At 35.0% G+C, this 20,308-nt stretch overlaps 2 protein-coding genes across 3 annotated transcripts in view; both read right to left on the minus strand.

Moving 5' to 3' along the window:
- Positions 1-1,257: 1,257 nt before the first annotated feature.
- Positions 1,258-7,483, minus strand: prdm14 (PR domain containing 14). Its single transcript, XM_053488290.1, has 8 exons — positions 7,012-7,483; positions 6,378-6,425; positions 6,058-6,218; positions 5,684-5,945; positions 5,043-5,245; positions 3,927-4,028; positions 2,656-2,875; positions 1,258-1,711 (listed from the first exon to the last, which is right to left on the minus strand). Exons 1-8 carry the CDS (start codon positions 7,481-7,483, stop codon positions 1,548-1,550), a joined length of 1,632 nt encoding a protein of 543 aa, XP_053344265.1. The 3' UTR covers positions 1,258-1,547.
- A 7,445-nt stretch (positions 7,484-14,928) lies between these two features.
- ncoa2 (nuclear receptor coactivator 2) overlaps positions 14,929-20,308 on the minus strand; it is a 68,452-nt gene continuing 63,072 nt past the window's right edge. For both annotated transcript variants that reach the window (XM_053487680.1, XM_053487681.1), the window contains exon 22: positions 14,929-18,030. In XM_053487680.1, the coding sequence (XP_053343655.1) occupies positions 18,016-18,030 (15 nt within the window). In that variant the 3' untranslated portion in view covers positions 14,929-18,015. The remainder of the gene's footprint in view (positions 18,031-20,308) is intronic.

Below are 20,308 nucleotides of genomic sequence, written 5' to 3' on the forward strand. Positions count from 1 at the left end.
TATTAAAAATACATGTGAAATGATCCAACAACAACAAAAAAACTTCTGTTCAAGTTTGGCGCTTAACTTATTTAATGATATCATGTTGATTCAGGCAAATAACACCACCACGCATATTGTGTAAAATGATTCTTTACTGAATTAACGAGATTACTCATTATTCATGCTGTATGATTTTTGATAGGGATACAACACCATGTTTTAGCTTATAGCTATAGTGAATAGAATCACGATAAAATACAAACATGGTTATTTACATTAACAATGATGACAACTAAAACTAATAATAATCAATTATAAATAAAATAAGAATTTGTACAGAGCAATTTGAATATCGTAATCTGCAACAAAAACACCACTTCTAGTTAAAACCATACACTATAATAAATAAAGACTTGTTAAATCACAACATATAAATCCCACAAAAAGAAATTAGAATAAATATAAGCTTCTTCCATATGCATTAAATAGAATAAAACAGGATGAATTGAAGACTGAAAGTTGATTAACAGTAGGCTAATGGAGCTCAACAGGCCTTGGGTCTAGAAACTCATTGATGTCCATGACTGCATCACAGATGTGATTTTCCTGCCTGTACCCCCTATAATGCTCTTGTGTAATTTCTCTAGTATCTTTTAAACAGTCCTTTTAAAAGATACAATTAACAATCCTTTATTTTCAAGAATCCTTTTGTTTTCAATAATTGTGCATACATAGTCGATTGTTTCATTTGACATGACACAATTGCTTAATTCAATCATTTGTCCTTGTAACTTCTTTATTCTGGTCACATTCAAGGAGGACCTGGACTGTATCCTGGGAACATGGACAGTGAGACTGGAAAACACTATTCCATCACAAGGCACCATGCACATACATTCGCGTCAAGGGGCAACTTAGTATAGGCAGTTTATAGGTGTTTAAATGTTTTTCAGAGGCGGAAGAGAACCCATGCTGACACAAGAAGAACACATGAAACTATATATATAGACAGTAGAATGAGGACTGGTCAGGACTGGAAATGCTATGTGCAATGCCACAGTGGTGCCTTATTTTAGTTTAATGCACCAGTAAGTTCTTTAACTTGGTTAGTGGTGTAGCAAACTGTTTTGTAGTTATGGTGCTTCTGAAAATAGTAGTTGATCCAATGTAATAAAAAAAACTTTCTATTAATAGAATATATCTTAACTTAATCCCACAAAAACTAATTACAGAGAACACAAAAGCTACATAATTTTTTTCTTCCCAACCCTTACTGTGTAGCTCTATTTAGGAAATGAAAACTTTGAACAACTCTAGTGGTTATTGTTTTTGAACTCCAGAATGCTCCTGAAGATCCAATCACATTGCGTTTTAGCCGTGACATGCTGACGCCTAGCCTGTTACTCCCAATTCAAAGGCAGGCTAGTGTACCATTTTGAACACAAATGAAAAGAAATGTCCAGGATCCTGTGCCTGAGCTAGGGCCTGTGTCATGTATTGCCTCACAGCCATGCTGTGTAATATGTTAGTGCGTAGTTGAGGATGGAGTCACAATGATTTGCGAGTTAATTCCATGGTCTGTAACTGGAGGTGTTTCCTGGAAAGGGCGGGAGACTTGTGGTGATGTCCTGCTGCACTCGAGCACATTTAGTGGTTAAAGGGCCACTCTGATCTGCCGTGTGTGTTCCAGGAGAGGAAGCAAGAGCTGGAGACTGCATAAGCTGGCGCTCTGTGAAAAATACATAACATAGAATGTAAAGTATAAGTATTAAAAATGTATTATATAGAAAGACTATAAGGATTATAACTTTTGTGAATCATTGTGAATCAATCAATCATTATTTTTCCCCTTCCCTGCTGTTCAGTACATTGGTCAATGGGTTCTGTCATTTCTATTGCAGTGGTGTTTTTTATGCGGCAAGGTTGCTATCCCGATCCCTAACCCTCCTCCTTTTTCATCAGAGCTTTGGCACAGCAATCATGGAGTGATTTTAAGAGCCTTGCTCAAGGGCCCAACAGCGGTGACCTGATGACATGATGACATGAACATGATAATCAACCCAGAGACTCAACTACCTGAGCCTCCACTGCCCCTTCAAAAACATATCATCAAATGAAACTCTTTCTTTTAAAATAAACTGATAAAAAATGTTTAGTAGATTCTTTCTATAAACAAACTAAACTAGATTGAGTTACAGAGTAAAAGTCCTTTTTACATATATGAGTCTCTTTGCTGTCATTGGCAAACCTTTCTCAATAAGATAAATGCCTCTCATAAATGCACAAATGCACAGAGGATGTAAAGATGCACTGCGGATGTAAAACTTGTAAATAATTTATGTGGAGCCAAAACTTCCCACCACAATGGCGTCACAGAATTTCAGCCTTATATAAATAAAGATGCGTCTAAACACAAGCTAACATTTATATATGAACTTGTTGAGATATTTGTGCAGGTAAATGTACACATAAACATCATTTAAACTTAACAAATTAAAGCAGAAAAATACAGAAATAAAATTATAGTAAAACATAGGTTACATCATAAGTTTATACAATATATATGCAAACAGTTGAAGTTGATGGAACAAACAAATTGAATCCAAGTTAACAAAAGGATTAACTAATAACAGATCTGATGACTACTTGATAGGATATGAAGTATGAACTTACTTTTGTGGATCTTAATGTGCTCTTTAAGCTCCTCGGCTTGTTCAAATGTGCTGTCACAGAGATCACATGTCAGCGGTTTGTCTTTTGCATGACTCCGGCGTACGTGGCTATCATGGGCAGCATGAGAGGCGAAGGCTTTCCCGCAGTGTTTGCACTTAAATGGCCTTTCACCTGAGTGCTGCCTGATGTGTGTGCGGAGGATGCTCGAAGCCGTGAATGCCTGCAACAACAACCATAAAAGAGTCACAATTTAGAAACGCTCTTGAATATATACAGTACATAAATATCTATAGTTTTATTTTAAATTGTATGCATTAAAGTTTGTAATTAACTCTTGTCTCCTTCTTTTTTAAATTTGAAATATACCAGTCTATAAGCATGCCTAGACGAGACAAATTTCTGATTTCCAAAGATGCTGGATTGTTGGTCAGTCGAAATGTTGGCTGTTCCAGAGACAAATAGCTAGAAATCTTAAAATCACCTCTTTTCTTTACCATTAACGGAATAATAGTCCAAGTTAAAGAAAAATCATCAACTTGGGCATTCTAAAAAATGTCTTTGTGCAGTTTGAAGACGTGTTGAGAACAAGTCAAGACAAAAATTACTTAAGCAAAAAATAACTAATTTTGTTGCATAAATTTTATCATAAAATGAGTCTATTCACTCCTTGAATGCCTCTTATAATTTGTAAATTTTTTTGTGCCCTGGGATAAACTGAATGCTATAATCCTTCCTTAATTTTTAGCCGCAGTAGCCTTATTGCTGCAGGACAATACTTCAAAAAAATAATTTTCTTTCCTTGCTTTTTTTTTTTTTTTTTTTTAAATGAATGCCTGATGAAAGTGGGTGGAGCTATCTGCAAAGTTCAGGCCCAGTTCAATGAAGTAAAACATAGCCACATCGTACATGATGATCCTTAGTGACGTCACATGGTATAACATAGGATTTTGTTGTTATTAATAATGGTAATACCAATACAGTATATGCTGTTATATCTAAAAACAATGGGTTTGAGAAAAATAAAGACATCCTCATCATGGATAACACTCAACCCCGTGCCAGGAGTCTGTAATTCCCTCTTTTGTGTTGTTCGAAGACAAGAGAAGCAGGAAAACTTTTGTTCCTGCGCGCGGTCATAAATTAAAGGCGTATAATCCCGTTAAACAATAGGATTCGGCTGTGCATCTGGCATTAATTAACATGTAAAGTGTACACAATGACCACACACTCGCGTTAAACACACCATGAAATCTTTTTCTTCCCCTCCTCACCTTGTTGCAGTAGACGCATTTGTAAGGTCGCTCTCCGGAGTGCACGCGCATGTGCTTGTTGAGGCTCGAGGACTGAGAGAAACTTTTGCCGCACACTGAGCACTGCACACAGAGACACGGCACGAGAGAGTGTTAGAGCTGGAAACACTAACCCGGTCATCTGAACATTGTCACATTCAACATTCCTCATCATTTCTAAAGCAGGGTGGCGTCAGAGGTCACGGTTCATACATTTAGACTCTGACCTCTAACCTCGTCTTTCACCCGAAACCAAAGCAAATCGTAAAGTTAGGATTATTACTGAACGATGAACTTTGGTGCTGCGTTTAAAGCTTTCATAGGACTGCGTCGCAATAAACACACACACACACACACACACACACACACACACACACACACACACAAATAATGGAAATACAACGAAACAGAAGTATATATAAAAAAACATAAATGCAAATAAGACAGAATACTGCACGTATATATAACGTATGCACGTCTTTATTTGCAATATGTGTGAATCATTTATTTATCGGTTGTTTTTACTGAGTAATCATTTAGTGCCAGATTAGAGAAGTAGATTTTCTTTTTTACCAACTTGCAGAATTGTTTTAAAATTAATAAATCACACGTGTAGAAATTAAAATGTGAAAATCTGCGCATTTATTTTTAATTATGTTAAATATTTTGGTTTACAAATCTGCATTAATGTCAGGCTCCATAAATATATAATATCACAATATCCTTTACTCTTTCTTCTGATGTTTACTTAAAAATATCAACATTGATTTGAATTAAAGTTGAATGAACAATGTTTTAGAGTTAGAATTTTGATCTTGAATGGATTTGTTTTCCTATTTAAAAAAAAGCATGCAGTATTAACGGTAAAATAGGCTACTGTTTATTTTGTCTGATTATTGAAACAGATAATTTTTGCATTAAACAAAAAGCACTATATAATCAGAGAAAAAGTTTTATTTCTATCTCTGTGCAAGTCTTTCACAGTGAGATAAAAACCTAAATCAAACACCTGATGTAATATCTTCTATTTACAGTAGTAACTTTTGGATTGTGTACTGGCCCTCTTATGCACGTGTTGCTCGGTATAAGTTGTGGTACCTTATGCGGTCGGTGTTTCTCGTGCACGTGCAGGATGTGGATGCGTAGTCGGTCTCTTTTCTCGAACGATCTGTTACAGAGATGACACGGGAACTTCCGGTCTCCCCGATCCACACAGCGAGTGTACTTCAGGTGCTTATCTCTGTAGTAGCGGTAAGCGAAGACCTTTCCGCATCGATCACACTTATAGCCCTCAGCCGAGTCTACACACACACACACACAAAGAAAAAAAATTAGCCACAATTGGTGAAGTTATCTAATTACATTGCTTCCTATACGTTGCTTCAGTTGTTTAATTTCTTTTTTCTTAGAAAGACGTTCTTACATATGACCCCTCGTTTTTTTTTGCGTATATATGCAATATTCTTCCCATTCCTTCCTTTCTGTACATAATACCTGCCACATTACCCTGTGCATTATTTCTATTATTTCTATTTTCTTGCATTTATTTTTCTTGCATTTAATACAAATATTCCTTCCTTTCTTATTCTTCCCCACATTGTAATCATTCCTTATTCTGTCCAATGTTATTTTTCAAAGGTATGCTCTCTACTCTAGACTTTCTTTACCTCTTTAACTCAGTCTCTCCTTTCTTAATGTTAGGTTTATTTGTCTGCTTATTTATGTGCTTTTGTCCTCACCTCCGTCCTGGTCTTCCTCCTCCTCCTCCTCTCTGAGTGACATGGGAATGCCCATGTACAGAGTGTAAGTGTCTCCATACCACACCAGCAGCTCCTGCAGGGGGCGCACCTCCCGGCACGTCTCGTAGTAAATTCGGCCCGCGCGCTGCACGGCCACCACGTTCTGCTCCTCCGGGAAGCGCGCGCATTGCACCAGCGACATCCAGCTGCCGCGCGCGCCGCCGCCGTCGACGAAGTGACTCAACCGGCCCTTCTCAAAGATCTACAGAGATACATCACATTAAAACGCGAGTTACTATCTTATAGTCTAACACAACAACAACAACAACAACAATAATAATAATAATAATAATAATAATAATAATAATAATGACCTCCCACATGAGTGTGTTGTCGTGGTGTGTTTTGATTTCGCTTGTGTTCACCGCTTTTCCGCGGTACGGCCCAAAGCGGGTGCCTTTAGGTATGGAGTTGCGCGCGGCAAAAACACCACAATGAGGAACACCGGCGCACGAGCAGCGGAGCACACACAGACCTGAGAACACACACACACACAGCTTTATATTTCATCTTCACCCTTCATGTAATTTTTTTTTGTGCATTTGATCAAAATGAAATGTAAAATAATTCATAGAAAAAAAACAAAAAGGAAAAATTGTTAATTGCGATTAAGTCAAGAGAATAAAAAGCATACCTTCAGGCAGCTCGAGGCTCTCTGTGTCGATGTTAGCAGGCAGCACCACTGAAACCCAGTGGATAGAAACATTACTGACTCATGTTTAAAAAAATATAATAAATCATAATAATTTATAATTTGATTCCAATATAAATTTAGCAGAATTATTTCTGGAAATGGATTAATGTGGCTGTTTAAGAGGGCGACTAAGTTACAAATTGCCAGATAACAAGAACAACAGAATTATTATTATTATTATTATTATTATTATTATTATTATTATTATTGAGAATAACTAGGAAGAACATGAGATTTTACCATTAAGAATATTTAGTAATTTTATATACAATTCTAAAAACGTAAAAAATGCATAATTAAAATACACACGTTTTAAATTTGTCATTTATTACAGTAGTACTGTTATGGACAATAATAATACAGATTGAGACGACATATGTGTTTAGATAACAATTCCATACAAATTACAATAATAAATAATCAATATGTGTTAACAATAAAACTAAAATAATTAATCATAATAAATAAACGATATGAAAAATACATAATCAATAACAACAACAACAACAATAATAATAGTAATAATCTCAGGGGAGTTTAATTCCTATATGAAATGAATGTTAAATTAGCATACCTGGATCATCAGGTAGCAACAGTCCTGAGATGGCGTGTCCGACTCCCTGCTGGTGGTCTTTACTGTACCCATAGAGCACAGTAAACAAATCCTCCTGGGTGAAACTGTAAGTGCGCTTCGATTCCTCCATCATCTGAGGGTGCATAAAGGTGTCTTTGTGTGGAGAGGAAGAGGAAGATGAGGAGGAAGAGACAGGGCTGCTGAAGCCTGACAGAGAGCCCGGTGTGTGCTGGGGTCTGTGTGTGTGATTCGGTTGGATGATGTTGAAATATGGAAGGTTGAATATGTGCTCATGGATGATTGAAGACTGCTGGCTCAGGAAAGAATGTGTGTCTGAGCCGAGAGAGTGGAGAGGAGGATGGAGAGGAGGATGGAGCGCAGGATGGAGAGGATGGAGAGGCTGAAAGGTGGGGGTTCTCCTTAGCAGGTTAATGCAAGTACTGGAGGTGGCCATCATCACCGCAGCAGACATAAGGCACGCTGAGCTGATGGCGAGATGATCTGCAGATTCAGGAGGCCTATAATGTGGGAAAAAACACTTTCATTATTTCTATAATATTACTACTAATAAGAAGAAGAGGAAGAAGAAGAAAAAGCTCATTAACAATGACTAATAATCGCTAATTGAATAGAAGTTTTAAAATTCTCTAAAAACTCACCGTATTACTGTAAAGCTGATTTGTGACAACAAATAATGTATTTAAAATTATTCGTCTGAGCCTGGTATTTATTTTCTATTTAACACTAAAATAGGTAAACAAATAATAGAAATGTAACATAATAATCATAATACTACTACTACTACTACTACTAATAATAATAATAATAATTTAATATTTTATTTAAAATTATAATAAAAATTGATCTGTATATATCATATTATATAAAAATTCCGTAATGATCTTTATATATATATATATATATTCACGTCTCGTTTTTTTTTTATTTTAATTTGTTTAAAAAAAAAATCTTTTTAGAAAAGACTCCAAATGGAAAATAGGAGAAGCCCAAAAACCGTTCTTAATAACGCAAACATAACTCGATCATGTTCTAGAGAATATGCACTATGGATAATTATTACATATTTAATCCTGCTATTGAAAACAGGTAAAATATCGAAAACAATTTTACTTTTATCTAAAAAGAAAACACTTCTTTCAACAAAGTTTTATTTCTTTAAGATCAGATGGTAAAATCCCGCTGGAGTTTTGGGGTGAATTTTGGATATAAATGTATTTCTAGCAGCAACATTTCGTACACACACAGTTTCCAACCTATCAGGAAAATATATAATTTTATTAATCTTTGCGTTTGAATTAAAAAAGGCCATATGCTTAGTTGAGAGAAAATTCCTTAATAATCGCAAATGATTCGTGTCGTTTAAAGGCAAAGATAAAAAGACTAAAAAGTAATTGTAGTAATGCAACGACATTTGTTTAGTTTATATATATTATATATATATATATATATATATATATATATATATATATATATATATATATATATATATTATATATATATATATATATTATATATATATAAACTAAACAAATGTCGTTGTCGTATATGTATACATATAGCTGATTATTTTGCAGTCCAGGACGTCAGCCTGATTTAGACAGAACCACAAAATGATTAAGAGCCATTACTAAAGAGCATTATTTAAAGAATCTATTATTATTATTATTATTATTATTATATTCTGACTAATAATTAAACAAACTACACAAAAATAAAAACTACACAAAAATCCTTTTTTAAATAAACATTTTAGTTACATTTAAATAATTATTTCCCCTCTTTTTCCCCTTTACCACTAATATTAAAATATTTACATTATGGGTAAAAAAAGGTGCTGAAAGGTGATGCTTTAATGCATTTGAAGCTTAAACTAAAATGTTGGGAATCAGTTTTTTTTATGAACCCAAAAAAGTTTTAATTTCTCTTTGAATGCTTAAGACAAATTTTATGGCACCTTGTAAGAATACAATTCAGTGCGAGTTGTCCGCAATGTTAAAAAAAGACTAATTAATAAATTACATTTAAACACATATCACTACTCATAAAATACATAAAAATAAAAATCTAAACGTGCAGAAGGCGAAACAAATCAGGGTCATGAGGGTCAGCATTAATGAAGCGCGGCACTATTTTAGCAGCATTAAAGGAGGTGTCATGCTCCATAAACTTCCCGAGCCTGACTCATTACTGCGGGTACACACACACACACGCACACGCACAGACACTAGAGTAGCGTGCCCAATAAATAAATAGGTCTACCAACCAGCGGTATTTGCGGATTTGTAACCGTGCAGGTGCACACATTCACAACAAACTTTGCTTTGCATTCGCTTTATATAAAGAGTTAATGACATAATGAGAATATTATGCATAAAATGACAGAATGCATAATGACATAACATTATGCATAAAATCTCTTCATAGCTATTTTGAATGCTCGCAAAAGTTTGCCTGGAACAGAACAGACTTTGTCTTTGAAGACTTAAGTGGTGCACCACAGTGTATCTCTGCATCTTTGTCCGCCTTGGCAATAAATAGTAGATCTTCCAGTATATATGCTTTACAAAATACCTAAATCTGGTAGTTGCCAAATGTCTACATCTCAGCCTCTAAAAATCAAGACATACTGTAGTTGTTCTTCCTTGACCACATATAGCTAGAGCTTCTTTAAAGGGTCAAGGTGAAGAAATGTAAATCACTCACCGGAAAGCAGCTTTTAAAGCAGATGGGGAAAAAAATCAGGACAACATTCCTCTTGGATACGAATGTTTTTTGTTTTTTCACACGGTGCAAAACGTGTGTGCAAATGAGATAGAGATGGACAGAGATGTGAATCAGTTGAAGCTTGGATGCTGGACTGGAAACATGAGGAGGAAAGAAGGGAAGTCTCTCTTTCTCCCCCCACTCTCTCTCTCGTCCTCCCCTCCCTCCAGGGGGATTTAATGTTCAGTCCTGATCCCCCTTCTTCCTTCTCTAAGACTCTTTCTTATGCAACAATGACTTCTCTAATGTGTTAACTACAACTGCCTCATTACAATAACCACACACACACACACACACACGCCACCTCATGCATTTGTTTTTGTTAACATTTCATGTTTCAACAAGACAATTATGCAGTTGTTAGGAAACATTAAACATACAGTAATAAAAATAGAAGCTGAAATGACTATTATTATAGTGAATAATTAATAATCAATCTGGCTATTTGATTGATGCGTATTTATTCATAGCCCTCTGCTGTGATACGACATGTACTTGTAATTAAAGTGTGTCAAAGTCTTTGCTTTGTGTGCATATCATGTGTGCATAACTCCTAAAAATATGATTTTGAATATTTTGCATAAAATCTTCATCGCTAAGAACCAATGCATGGTTCGCTTTCAAGAAAAGGTCTGAATTTTAAGAAGTCAGTTAATATGCATGATGTCCACACTAATATAGTTACCAGAAGTGATGAAGGGCTGGAGAGCGCAGGAGTGGATACAGGACCTGCCTCAAGTGCTGCATGTAGGTATGTACAAACCAGAAGCATCATTTCAGGATCAGTATCATGTAGACTAGTATTTATGCTTTATTATTTTATTTACTTACATCACATATTGCTTTCCAAGCACTGCATGTGTGACGCATCAGATATCAGAAAAAAAGTAATAAACAAAGTAGCCTGTACTGTCCTTGTGAAAAGGAAATTGTACCATTACAGCATCCAGTTCACAGGTTGTACTAGTAAGCAAAAATTGTTAACAAAACAAATAAACAAAAAAAACCTATTTATATAAAAATCATATTATTATATGATATCATATAAATTATAAAAAATATTTTACAAATAAAATTCTATAAATGTATGGTCATCATAATCTGAAAACTTTTATGAAACCTAATACCTGAAATTTAGGTTTTTTTCTTTTTCTTGGCCGTGTTTAAAAAAATTTAAAAAATTTAAACGTAAATTATACACAATATTTAAAAAATGTGTATGAAAAGATAATTTAACATATATTAGAATTTTATATATAATATAGCCTATATTATTATATAAATATTAAATAATAATATAATAGTTTTAAATGAACAATGTTACATTAAACAAATTTTACAACTAATTTTTCTGCGGGGGAAGGTCGTCGAAATACAGCAAATATTACCAAGTATATTTTTATTATTATTATTATTATTATGAAATTCAAGCGTCCGAGAACAAACACGCGCCAATCACAAACTGAAAACATTCACTTTTCTTACTCAGGAAATGAATCAACGAGGCATTTTGATTTGAAACAGAATTCTTTATTTACAACAGTAATTTATTATTAATAATAATATTTCAAAACATCAAACAGCATCCGCGAAGCCGCGTTAGTTTGCCAACTTGCATAACCTTTTTTAGTTTTGCATAAAACGCTCACACATACTAAATATCAGAAATACCGAGGCGCGTGAACAGATGAGCTCTTAATGTGCACGGACACACACACACATACACACACACACACACACACACACACACACACACACAAATTCATAATAATATTAATACATTTCATAACGCGCAACACTGTCGGCTTTACTGAGGAAGGTCCATAAATTACATATTGCTTCGATTTCCCGTTGCATCATGAACAACATCATCATCATCATCACTGAAAGGGTGAAGTCTGAACTGTACAACTAATAAACCCACAGCTGATTACAAGAAAACAAACATGGTTGAGAGAGAGAGAGAGAGAGAGAGAGAGAGACCACCACTAGAGGGCACTCCCAGAAATGAGTACTAAGCTGATCCTTTCTGTGTTGCTGGGGTGGTACCTGTACCTTTTGTACTTTAAACCTGGCTTGATCCATCATGATTTATACAGGGTGGTCTAATAATATGGATCCATGGGCACGTTTCCATTCTTCTTTTTTATATAAAATGTCCTATTTTTATTTTCAATCCTAACAATGGAAAATTAAATAGATCTTTGAATATATCTCATATATACAAGACACATACAGAAGTTGCTGCTGAAGTTGACATCATTTGCATGTTTGCCTAAGAATGCAAACTTTTAAAAGTGTACCTTTTTAAAAAATAAGGTACGCAATTACCGTAATTAAGGTGCACTTTCTCTGTAAAAAAAAAAAAAAAAGACATATTAAAAGTGCAAAAGATAAACTCTTAAGGCTACCACTCCAGCAACATGGAAAAGCACAGTTAGTAAAGTGATAGGTTAAAGTGGTGAGCTCATACTGTGACTGACTGTACAGATGTAACACAAAGCTCCTGAATGCAACATTAATGTCTAAGGCAACATATAGCATTTAGCATATTAGCTTCCTGCAGTTAGCACTATGCTACTGGCCGACTACAGAGCACAATGACACTCACAACAGAGGAACTACAGGTGCCAGTGTAAAGCGGCTGATTAAAAAGACTTTAGAAAACCCTACAGCGCCTCCACTTCATGGCTTATTATACCCATTTAAAATGGTGACAATCTTTGGGATTCAAGAAGCGGCTACCCCCCGACCAAGTGTCTCTGCAGGACAACAGCGCTGGACTTCCTAAACAGAGTGATGTCCAAATGTGATCTCAAAGTGGCAATTATAAAAAAGTAGTGTATGTAAATAATTGAAAAAGATAAAAGAAAATAAAAATATTACATGGCCAACAAAGAGAAAGCTACACTGGTACAGGCATGATGCTCAAACTTCCATATTAAACAGAATAATGGGACTGCCTTTCCCTGAGAGAGATACATAAAACTATGTCCAAATTAAGGGACTTTATAAGACAGCTGTTTTTATGATGTATTTGAAAGGGACAGGCTTCATCTTCCTAAACCACTGCAGACACCCAAATTTAATTTAAATATGGTGCTACATTATAATATTGTATTACTGATTATTGGCACTTGAAAACTGGGAGGTGTGTCTTTGGGCTCATACACTACCAGTCAAAAATTTGGAACACACCTTCTAATTCCATTCAATACAAAATATGCAGTAATCTCCTTTGAACACTCGATATTGAGATGTGTCTGCTACTTAGGTTCTTTAAAGCCTTCATAATGCCTCTAATCTGAGGTGATGTTAAATGGTGATTTTTAAGGCTGGGAATTTTAAATGGACTTCTCCTCCGCAGGAGAGATAAGTTTTGGTCTTGCTTTCCTGGGATGGTCTTTATGTAAGCCAGTTCCATCACGGTGCCTGATGGGTTTTGAAAACGCACTTGACAATACTGTTCTGTCCACAACAGCTGACCTTGATATCCTAAAATGACTGTTGCTGTTGTTACTTAATTACCTAATGCCATATGTTTTTAAAATACAGTATTGTTCTAGAATGTAGAAAAGAAATCCAAATTTGTGTCCAAACTTTTGCCTGGTGTATCAAAGATATCTAAAGTAAAGCACATGTTTAGCACCAGATCCTCAAAAGTAGTTTCAAAAGTAGATTGCACTCAAGCAGTGTTCCAGATTAATCCATGCCAACTAGCTGGTTAGCATATCAATAAAAATGATAACAATTTAAATTTTAACCAAAAATCCTGTTAGAAATCTTATATTGTTAATATAATTTAGTTAGCTAGCATATGAATGTACATAGAGTGCCCCAAGGGTCTGGTTCAATATATAATGTTTTCCTTATATGAAAATTAATATCCTTTTTTAAAAATTGAGACCAAAGATGGCTTTAAAACTAACAACAGAACTCTATCTCATGTACGCAAAACAGGGTTCTCGGGAGACAAATAGGTCGGTGCCAACTCTCACACACTCAGCTTGAGCCTCACATAATCACTCATCTTCACACGCACTCACACCACACTTACAATTTCTCATGCTTTCATACTCAAAACAATTGTCTGTTCAAGATGCAAGCAAAATCACTAAACTCCAGTGGCATTAAGCAAACGCAATGGGTGGGATAATAATTGGAACAACCATAACAGTGCTGAAAAGATCAAAAATCTAATGAAATAAATTAACATTCACAGACCGTGTGAAAGTGAGGGTAGTGACATGGTATTATCCAAAGTGGGAAATACATGTGAATGTTTACCGTGACATTAAAATATTTGGATCGGGTTTATCATATAGCATATATAATATTTTTATAATCATAAGAACACTCAAAGGCCAACAAACGTAATTATAAAGAGAGAATCACACACGTGCACAAGCGTGAGAGAGTGAAACAAAGAGATTTACAATAATACAAGTAGCACGGGCCCACTTTATATTCTGTATCTTTTTCTTTTCATCTCCTCTTCTTTTGTATCAGTAGTGATTCTTCTTTGACTGTGCTTTTTTCATTTATTATCATCATGATCGTCATCATTTTTAATATCTCCTTTACTTTCCTTCTTTTTCAGTAGTTTACATAACTAGTGGCATATTATTTGACTGCACAGTTAAATGTTTGTATATTATATATATATTGTATATTGGTCTGTTTTTTTGTGATTTGATACTGAGTTTTAGCAACACTAAAACTATATTTGTTATGCCAATGAAGCACCCTTTTAATCTTTGAATCTCTCTCTCTCTCTCATGCTCACACAACCTGTGGGAATTCTCTCCCAAGAAGTGGTTGATCCACTTTGGCGAACTTTCCTCTCTGCCCTCATGCAGGTGTTTTGTTGTATTCTTTTAATCAAGTAAGTTCTTATGAACATAAATATTGATACATAATTTTGTGTATGATTAAAACTTATTGCAATTATTGTAATGTTCTCTGTCCTGTGTGAAAATAATTTTCCTGCCTTAAGGGGGTCATAGTGGGTGGGTGGGGGCCACCCAGAGCCCGAATAACAAAAGGGACCTTGTAATTCTGGATGGAAAAATAAAAGATATGGAACAAGAAAGGAAATGGGCCCACACCCAATTCTGTGCTACACCCATGCTGCCCTACATGGGGCTGCTGATGTAGGTGATTTGGCTAGTAAGTAAAGAAGGCCCTTGATTATGTTTATTTTTTTGGGTAAATATTTCATATGTCAGTTTGGAACTGGAATAAACAGTCAGTTACATCTGTTGTTTTATCTTAACAATGCAATGTTAAAATAAGCAGAACCTGAGCCATGCAGGATAAAGTGTATAGTTAGTGTTAGACAAAATTGCTGGGCATGTGCAGTGGAGATGTCAGATACCTTCATTTTCAGAATCAAAGATTTTTTGAAAAGTTGGCAGCCCTGTTCTACACATGTAACAATATTACCTGCAAAGCCAGTGAGAAATCCAGTCAGATTAACTTAGATTATATATAAATACACATGCATTTATGAATGTCAAAGACGTTTCCTCTGAACTGACTTTCATATATGGAAGTTACCATCAAACAGCTTTAAATCACACCAGCCCAGAGCTGCTCCTATTTCCAAATATGACCAAAAACAAATTACCCATATTTGCATCCATGGCTTTAAGACACACCCACTCAGAACTACTCATATTTCCATATAAGGCCCTCAATGATCTGCAGAATAGCCCCCTCTGAAGTCCAGCGCTGCCCCACAAACACCGGCTTATCACTGAGGAACATACAGATTTAAGTGTTAGTAGAATTTTCCCCCCAAATATACTGTATAAACCACAATAAAAAAACATCCATCCTTAATACTGGGTCAAAAAACTGGGAGCGCAAAGTTCTTTTTTTTGTTGTACAAAATTACAAAATCGAACAAAGCAACATTTACCAAGTTATTGCTCGTCTTTTTGGAACACGACAGACAAAAGCAACACGTCAGTGCTGAGTTTATGGCTGTGTCGGGTTTTTAATTTGAAAAGGCTGAGAAGCAAAGCAATTAGCTGTACACCGTACACACGGCGAGCTCACACAGACACACACACACACACACACACACACACGCAGACACACACTGTCTAAAACAACCCGCTTCATCTGCTTCAGTACCATAAGTAGGGCCAGGCGATACAACAACGTGATCAGCAGTAATGCTTTCATGACACTGACTGAAATGTTGCTCATGTCAGTGAGTGGATGTCTTTTTTTTCTTTTCTCGATCCTGGATTTGAGTTGTCAAATAATAATAATAATAAAAATTTTAGGTTAAATCTTGTTTAGGGGCGAGATTTAGAATTTAATACCTTTTATATTTAATTATTTCCTTTTTAAGCAGTACTGTTTTTTCACAGGAATTTTATTAGCAAACCACAATTTGTCATACATTGCAAAAGTGTAAATGTTATGATATGATGTCTTGCCCATATCGCCCAGCCCTAAGCTTTTTATAAAAAAAAAAAAAAAGAAGAAGAAGAAAAAAAATCACACATAAAAACATTCAAGAAGCAGTTAAGACCAGGCTGAAGGGGAAAACGGAAGAGCTGAAAATCCAAAATAAATATATAATATATATATATATTTATATATATATTTTATTATCGGTATGTACAATCTATTTGCTAATCACAAAAAAAGGGAAAAAAATCTATAATTTGCTCTATCTGAAACTACTGGACCAAAATCCAAAAACTCTTAATTATAAATATTAAGCGATACGGCTGAAGAAGCAAATGCGAGGTTCATTGCATCACTCCGGGATTTCTTCTCATCGCTAGCTCATTACAGATATCTACATTAAAAAGAAAAAAAAAAAACACTATACATGAGAATAGAATTAAATTGAAAGGAACTGTATCGCAAAAATATATATATATATATATTAAATGTACATAAAGTCGCCACTACCTCAAATCCAGTCAAGATCAGCCAAGATATGTTTCATCTCCTACATTTGCTTGTTTAGTTGCACACTGTCCATCTCACTCATCACCTCAAATCTGTTCTCTAAATATAATATTTGCTTTAAACTATCCGATTTTTTTTATTAATGCAAAAGAAAACAATCAAGTTTAACAAGTTTTTTTCATTTATTATTTTTTAAATGTAACATTCTTTAACATTCCTACAGTGTTGCTGCAACACAAACACTTTGCGAATACTTTATTTAAACAGAATAAAACATTTGGACAAAATAACTATTATAGATTGCAGTAAATTTTCTTTTTTCTTTTTTTTTATATAAATTCTACAGCACAACACTCTTAAAACCTGTGGAATACTTCATGTTCGGTTAATGTTATCTGCTTGATAGAAATTTGACACAAAATCGTTTATTTAAAAAATACCCTTAGAAATCTGTGTTTATGCGATATATTTTCCACTGAGATAAACTTGTCTTTGCTCTCCGCTACATTCGTTTTGTGAACCTCAAACGCAAAAACACATCTTGGCTGATGGACAACGTTCAGGTGTTAAAAAGGGGAAACTGTGTACACTTCATTCCTGGCTGAACTGTTCCTTCGACACACAACGGACAAAATAATATGCGATTTCATAAATCGTCTCGCTGCCCGCAAACCATCTAGATCTGTGCAGAGGTTCAATCTTTAACATCATTCTCACTCAAGAGAAGAAGACAAAAGAAAGATGAAGAAGGCAAAAAAGAAAGAAAGAAAAAAAGAAAGAAACAAAGGGAAACCGGCTTAAATGTTGAGTACAGCTGTGGTGTCTGTGTGGGACTACTGGGACAGAATTATATTTCTTATTCTGTAAGAGAGTGTGTGGATTAGGTTCACTGAGAGAGAGAAAGTGAGAGAGAGAAAGAGGGATAGAGAGATAGAGAGAAAGTATACATTCACAGGATCCTGATGCCACCGTTTATAGGAGAGTCACGCTAAGTCACACTACGGTGAATGCGGTTTTATAGATATACAACAAATTGACGTTGCCTCATGTGTGTGTGTGTGTGTGTGTGTGTGTGTGTGTGGGATCCATAAATTTGAATCGGTGACATTCAAGGTCCAAAATATCACACTGTGTGTGTGTGTGTGTGTGTGTGTATATGTAAAAGTGAGAGTGATCTCCCTCCAGCAGGGGGCAGTAAAGTTGTAGGGTTCTGGGGACGTGTAGGGAACCTCTGAAGGGTTGCTTGGCCCGTGCTGGTGGAAATCACGCTTCATCCACTCGTGGTCAACAATACTTCGGCTAAGAGAAACAAACAAACAAACAAAAAAACAGAACAAAGGGTTAGTCCGGTGTTCAAACTCCAGTGAATTATAGCTTTATGATTTTTAAAAAATGGAAATACAGTTGTGTGCAAACACCTTTAGAATAAAATAAACACATATATTATATAAACAAGCCATTTTCATAAATGACTTTAATAAAAATTAGTTAAAGTATTACAATTATGCCAGAAAATCCTGAAATTTGGCTCGGCTGATTGACTCCACTTGTGGTAAGGGGAACCACTTCTGTCAAGGTTACGCTGTAGGTCTCACCTAGCTGCATACCCAACACCGCAGCCTAAGGCTTTACAAAAACCGTGAATGGTCCACATGGTAGCAATAGCTTCTGCTGTAAATACTTTTCTCCAGTGCAGTAATTTCATAAAGGTAACTTAACTTTTGTTCAACATCTATTCACTCTCACTTCACCAGGATCCTCTCACTTTCACAAAAACACACCGGCGCACAAGTATATGCTCACAATGCCATAGGCTACTTGAATAGCTTATAGTGTAGGACTTGACACAGAAGCATAAATCAGCCTTTAGTTATATTATCCAGCATTATAATTAGGAGGTACTTAAAAAACAAAAAAGTTTAAACTTTCCATTATGAGTTTAACACCAATCATTATTTATTGTATAACAGAACCATTACATCTAAACCAAAGTGCACTACACCTGCCAATACTTTGGATATATCTGCTCATAAAAGGGGGTTTTCTTCTTCTTCTGACTATTATTATTATTATTATTATTATTATTATATTTTTATTTATCAAAGACATAAAGAAATAAATTTGGAATTAAGCAAAGACTAGGGAAAAAATTGCTGAACAATTTCAACCCAGATTCCTTTAAACCTTCATGAAACTATACAGTATACACTCTTGTCATCTTTTCAACTTCACGAAGAAGGGTTTTCTTAACTTCAAATTCAGTTCTCCTTACCGCTTCACATAAATCTACATGTTTTAGCTAAAACCTACTTACTAAACAATGCTTTTTTAATCCAAAATAAATGTATACATTTGTCTTGGAAATAAATTAAAACCATAAACCTTGATTACCCCAGTGAAAAAAAAATACACTTCAGTGTATTACAAATATATTGACATCTTAGATAGTACAATGCAAATAAACTAACTAAAAGTTGTACCAGCAGTTAATATATAAAGAGTATACTAACATCATGCTTTTACTCAAGTTAGGAATTAAAATTTCAACATACTTCAAAATAATTGTGTTATGGTACAATTTTTAGACCAAAATGAAAGGTTGGTCTAATTTCCAAAGCACACTTATTTAAACTTTGTTTTTCAATGTAGTTTTGGTATATTTAAAAAAAATATGCTAACAACTGTAACAATGTGAAGAAAGTATACATTAGAATACAATTTTAATATACGCAGTCTCAGTATATTTTCAGTTGAATTTGAATGTACTTATTCATATGTACTTATTTATGTTTATATTTAGTGCACTACTCTCTAGTGCGCACGCTTTCAGACTCGTTTTTGCATACTGAATCTTTTTCCCGCGCGCTCTCAAACTTGTTTTTTTGACACGCTGAAAATAACTTTTGCGCGTTTAAGATCATTTATGTGTTTGACTAAAAAAAGAAAAATATCATTAAAAATCCTTCACTGTGATCATTCACATTAAGGTATCTATTATCTCATTACAAGCCTGTTTTCTCCGATTTACAGAGACTGAGATTAGATAATTGACTTATTAATGCGTTCTCCAAGGGCTATTAAGGTCAATAATGTACTTCAGAGACGAGGGTAACACATCATGCAGGTCAACGTCGGGCTTTAAAAGCACTTTCGGCCCCGATCCTGATCGTCCGCAGTTCATTATGCGGCAGAGCGGCAAACTTTAGAAGGCCACCAAGAGATAATAAATAGAGGAGGTTATAACTCTTTAAAAGTACTAATGGCAACAAAATAAAACAACAAAAAAAACCCAGTAAATTATTTAAAGCAACTCGTTACTGTAAACACTGGCTTGAAATAAATCAGAAATGGGCCGACACTGAACATCAAGTGCATGCGGTGGACTGGTTAAATATTCATACAACTTTACAACGCTTAAGAGCTGCACTTGGAAAACAACAACAACAACAACACTTTAAAACTCCACTTTTAGATAGAAGTTATATACTGGATACTATGCATACACTGCTAATGTTGGATGAAACTGTTATGATTAAGCACACGCCATGTACAGGCGCTGTGCTGGATTGTGTTGTGC

Source organism: Clarias gariepinus, chromosome 26 (genome assembly GCF_024256425.1).
Source record: "Clarias gariepinus isolate MV-2021 ecotype Netherlands chromosome 26, CGAR_prim_01v2, whole genome shotgun sequence".
Lineage (NCBI taxonomy): Eukaryota > Metazoa > Chordata > Actinopteri > Siluriformes > Clariidae > Clarias > Clarias gariepinus.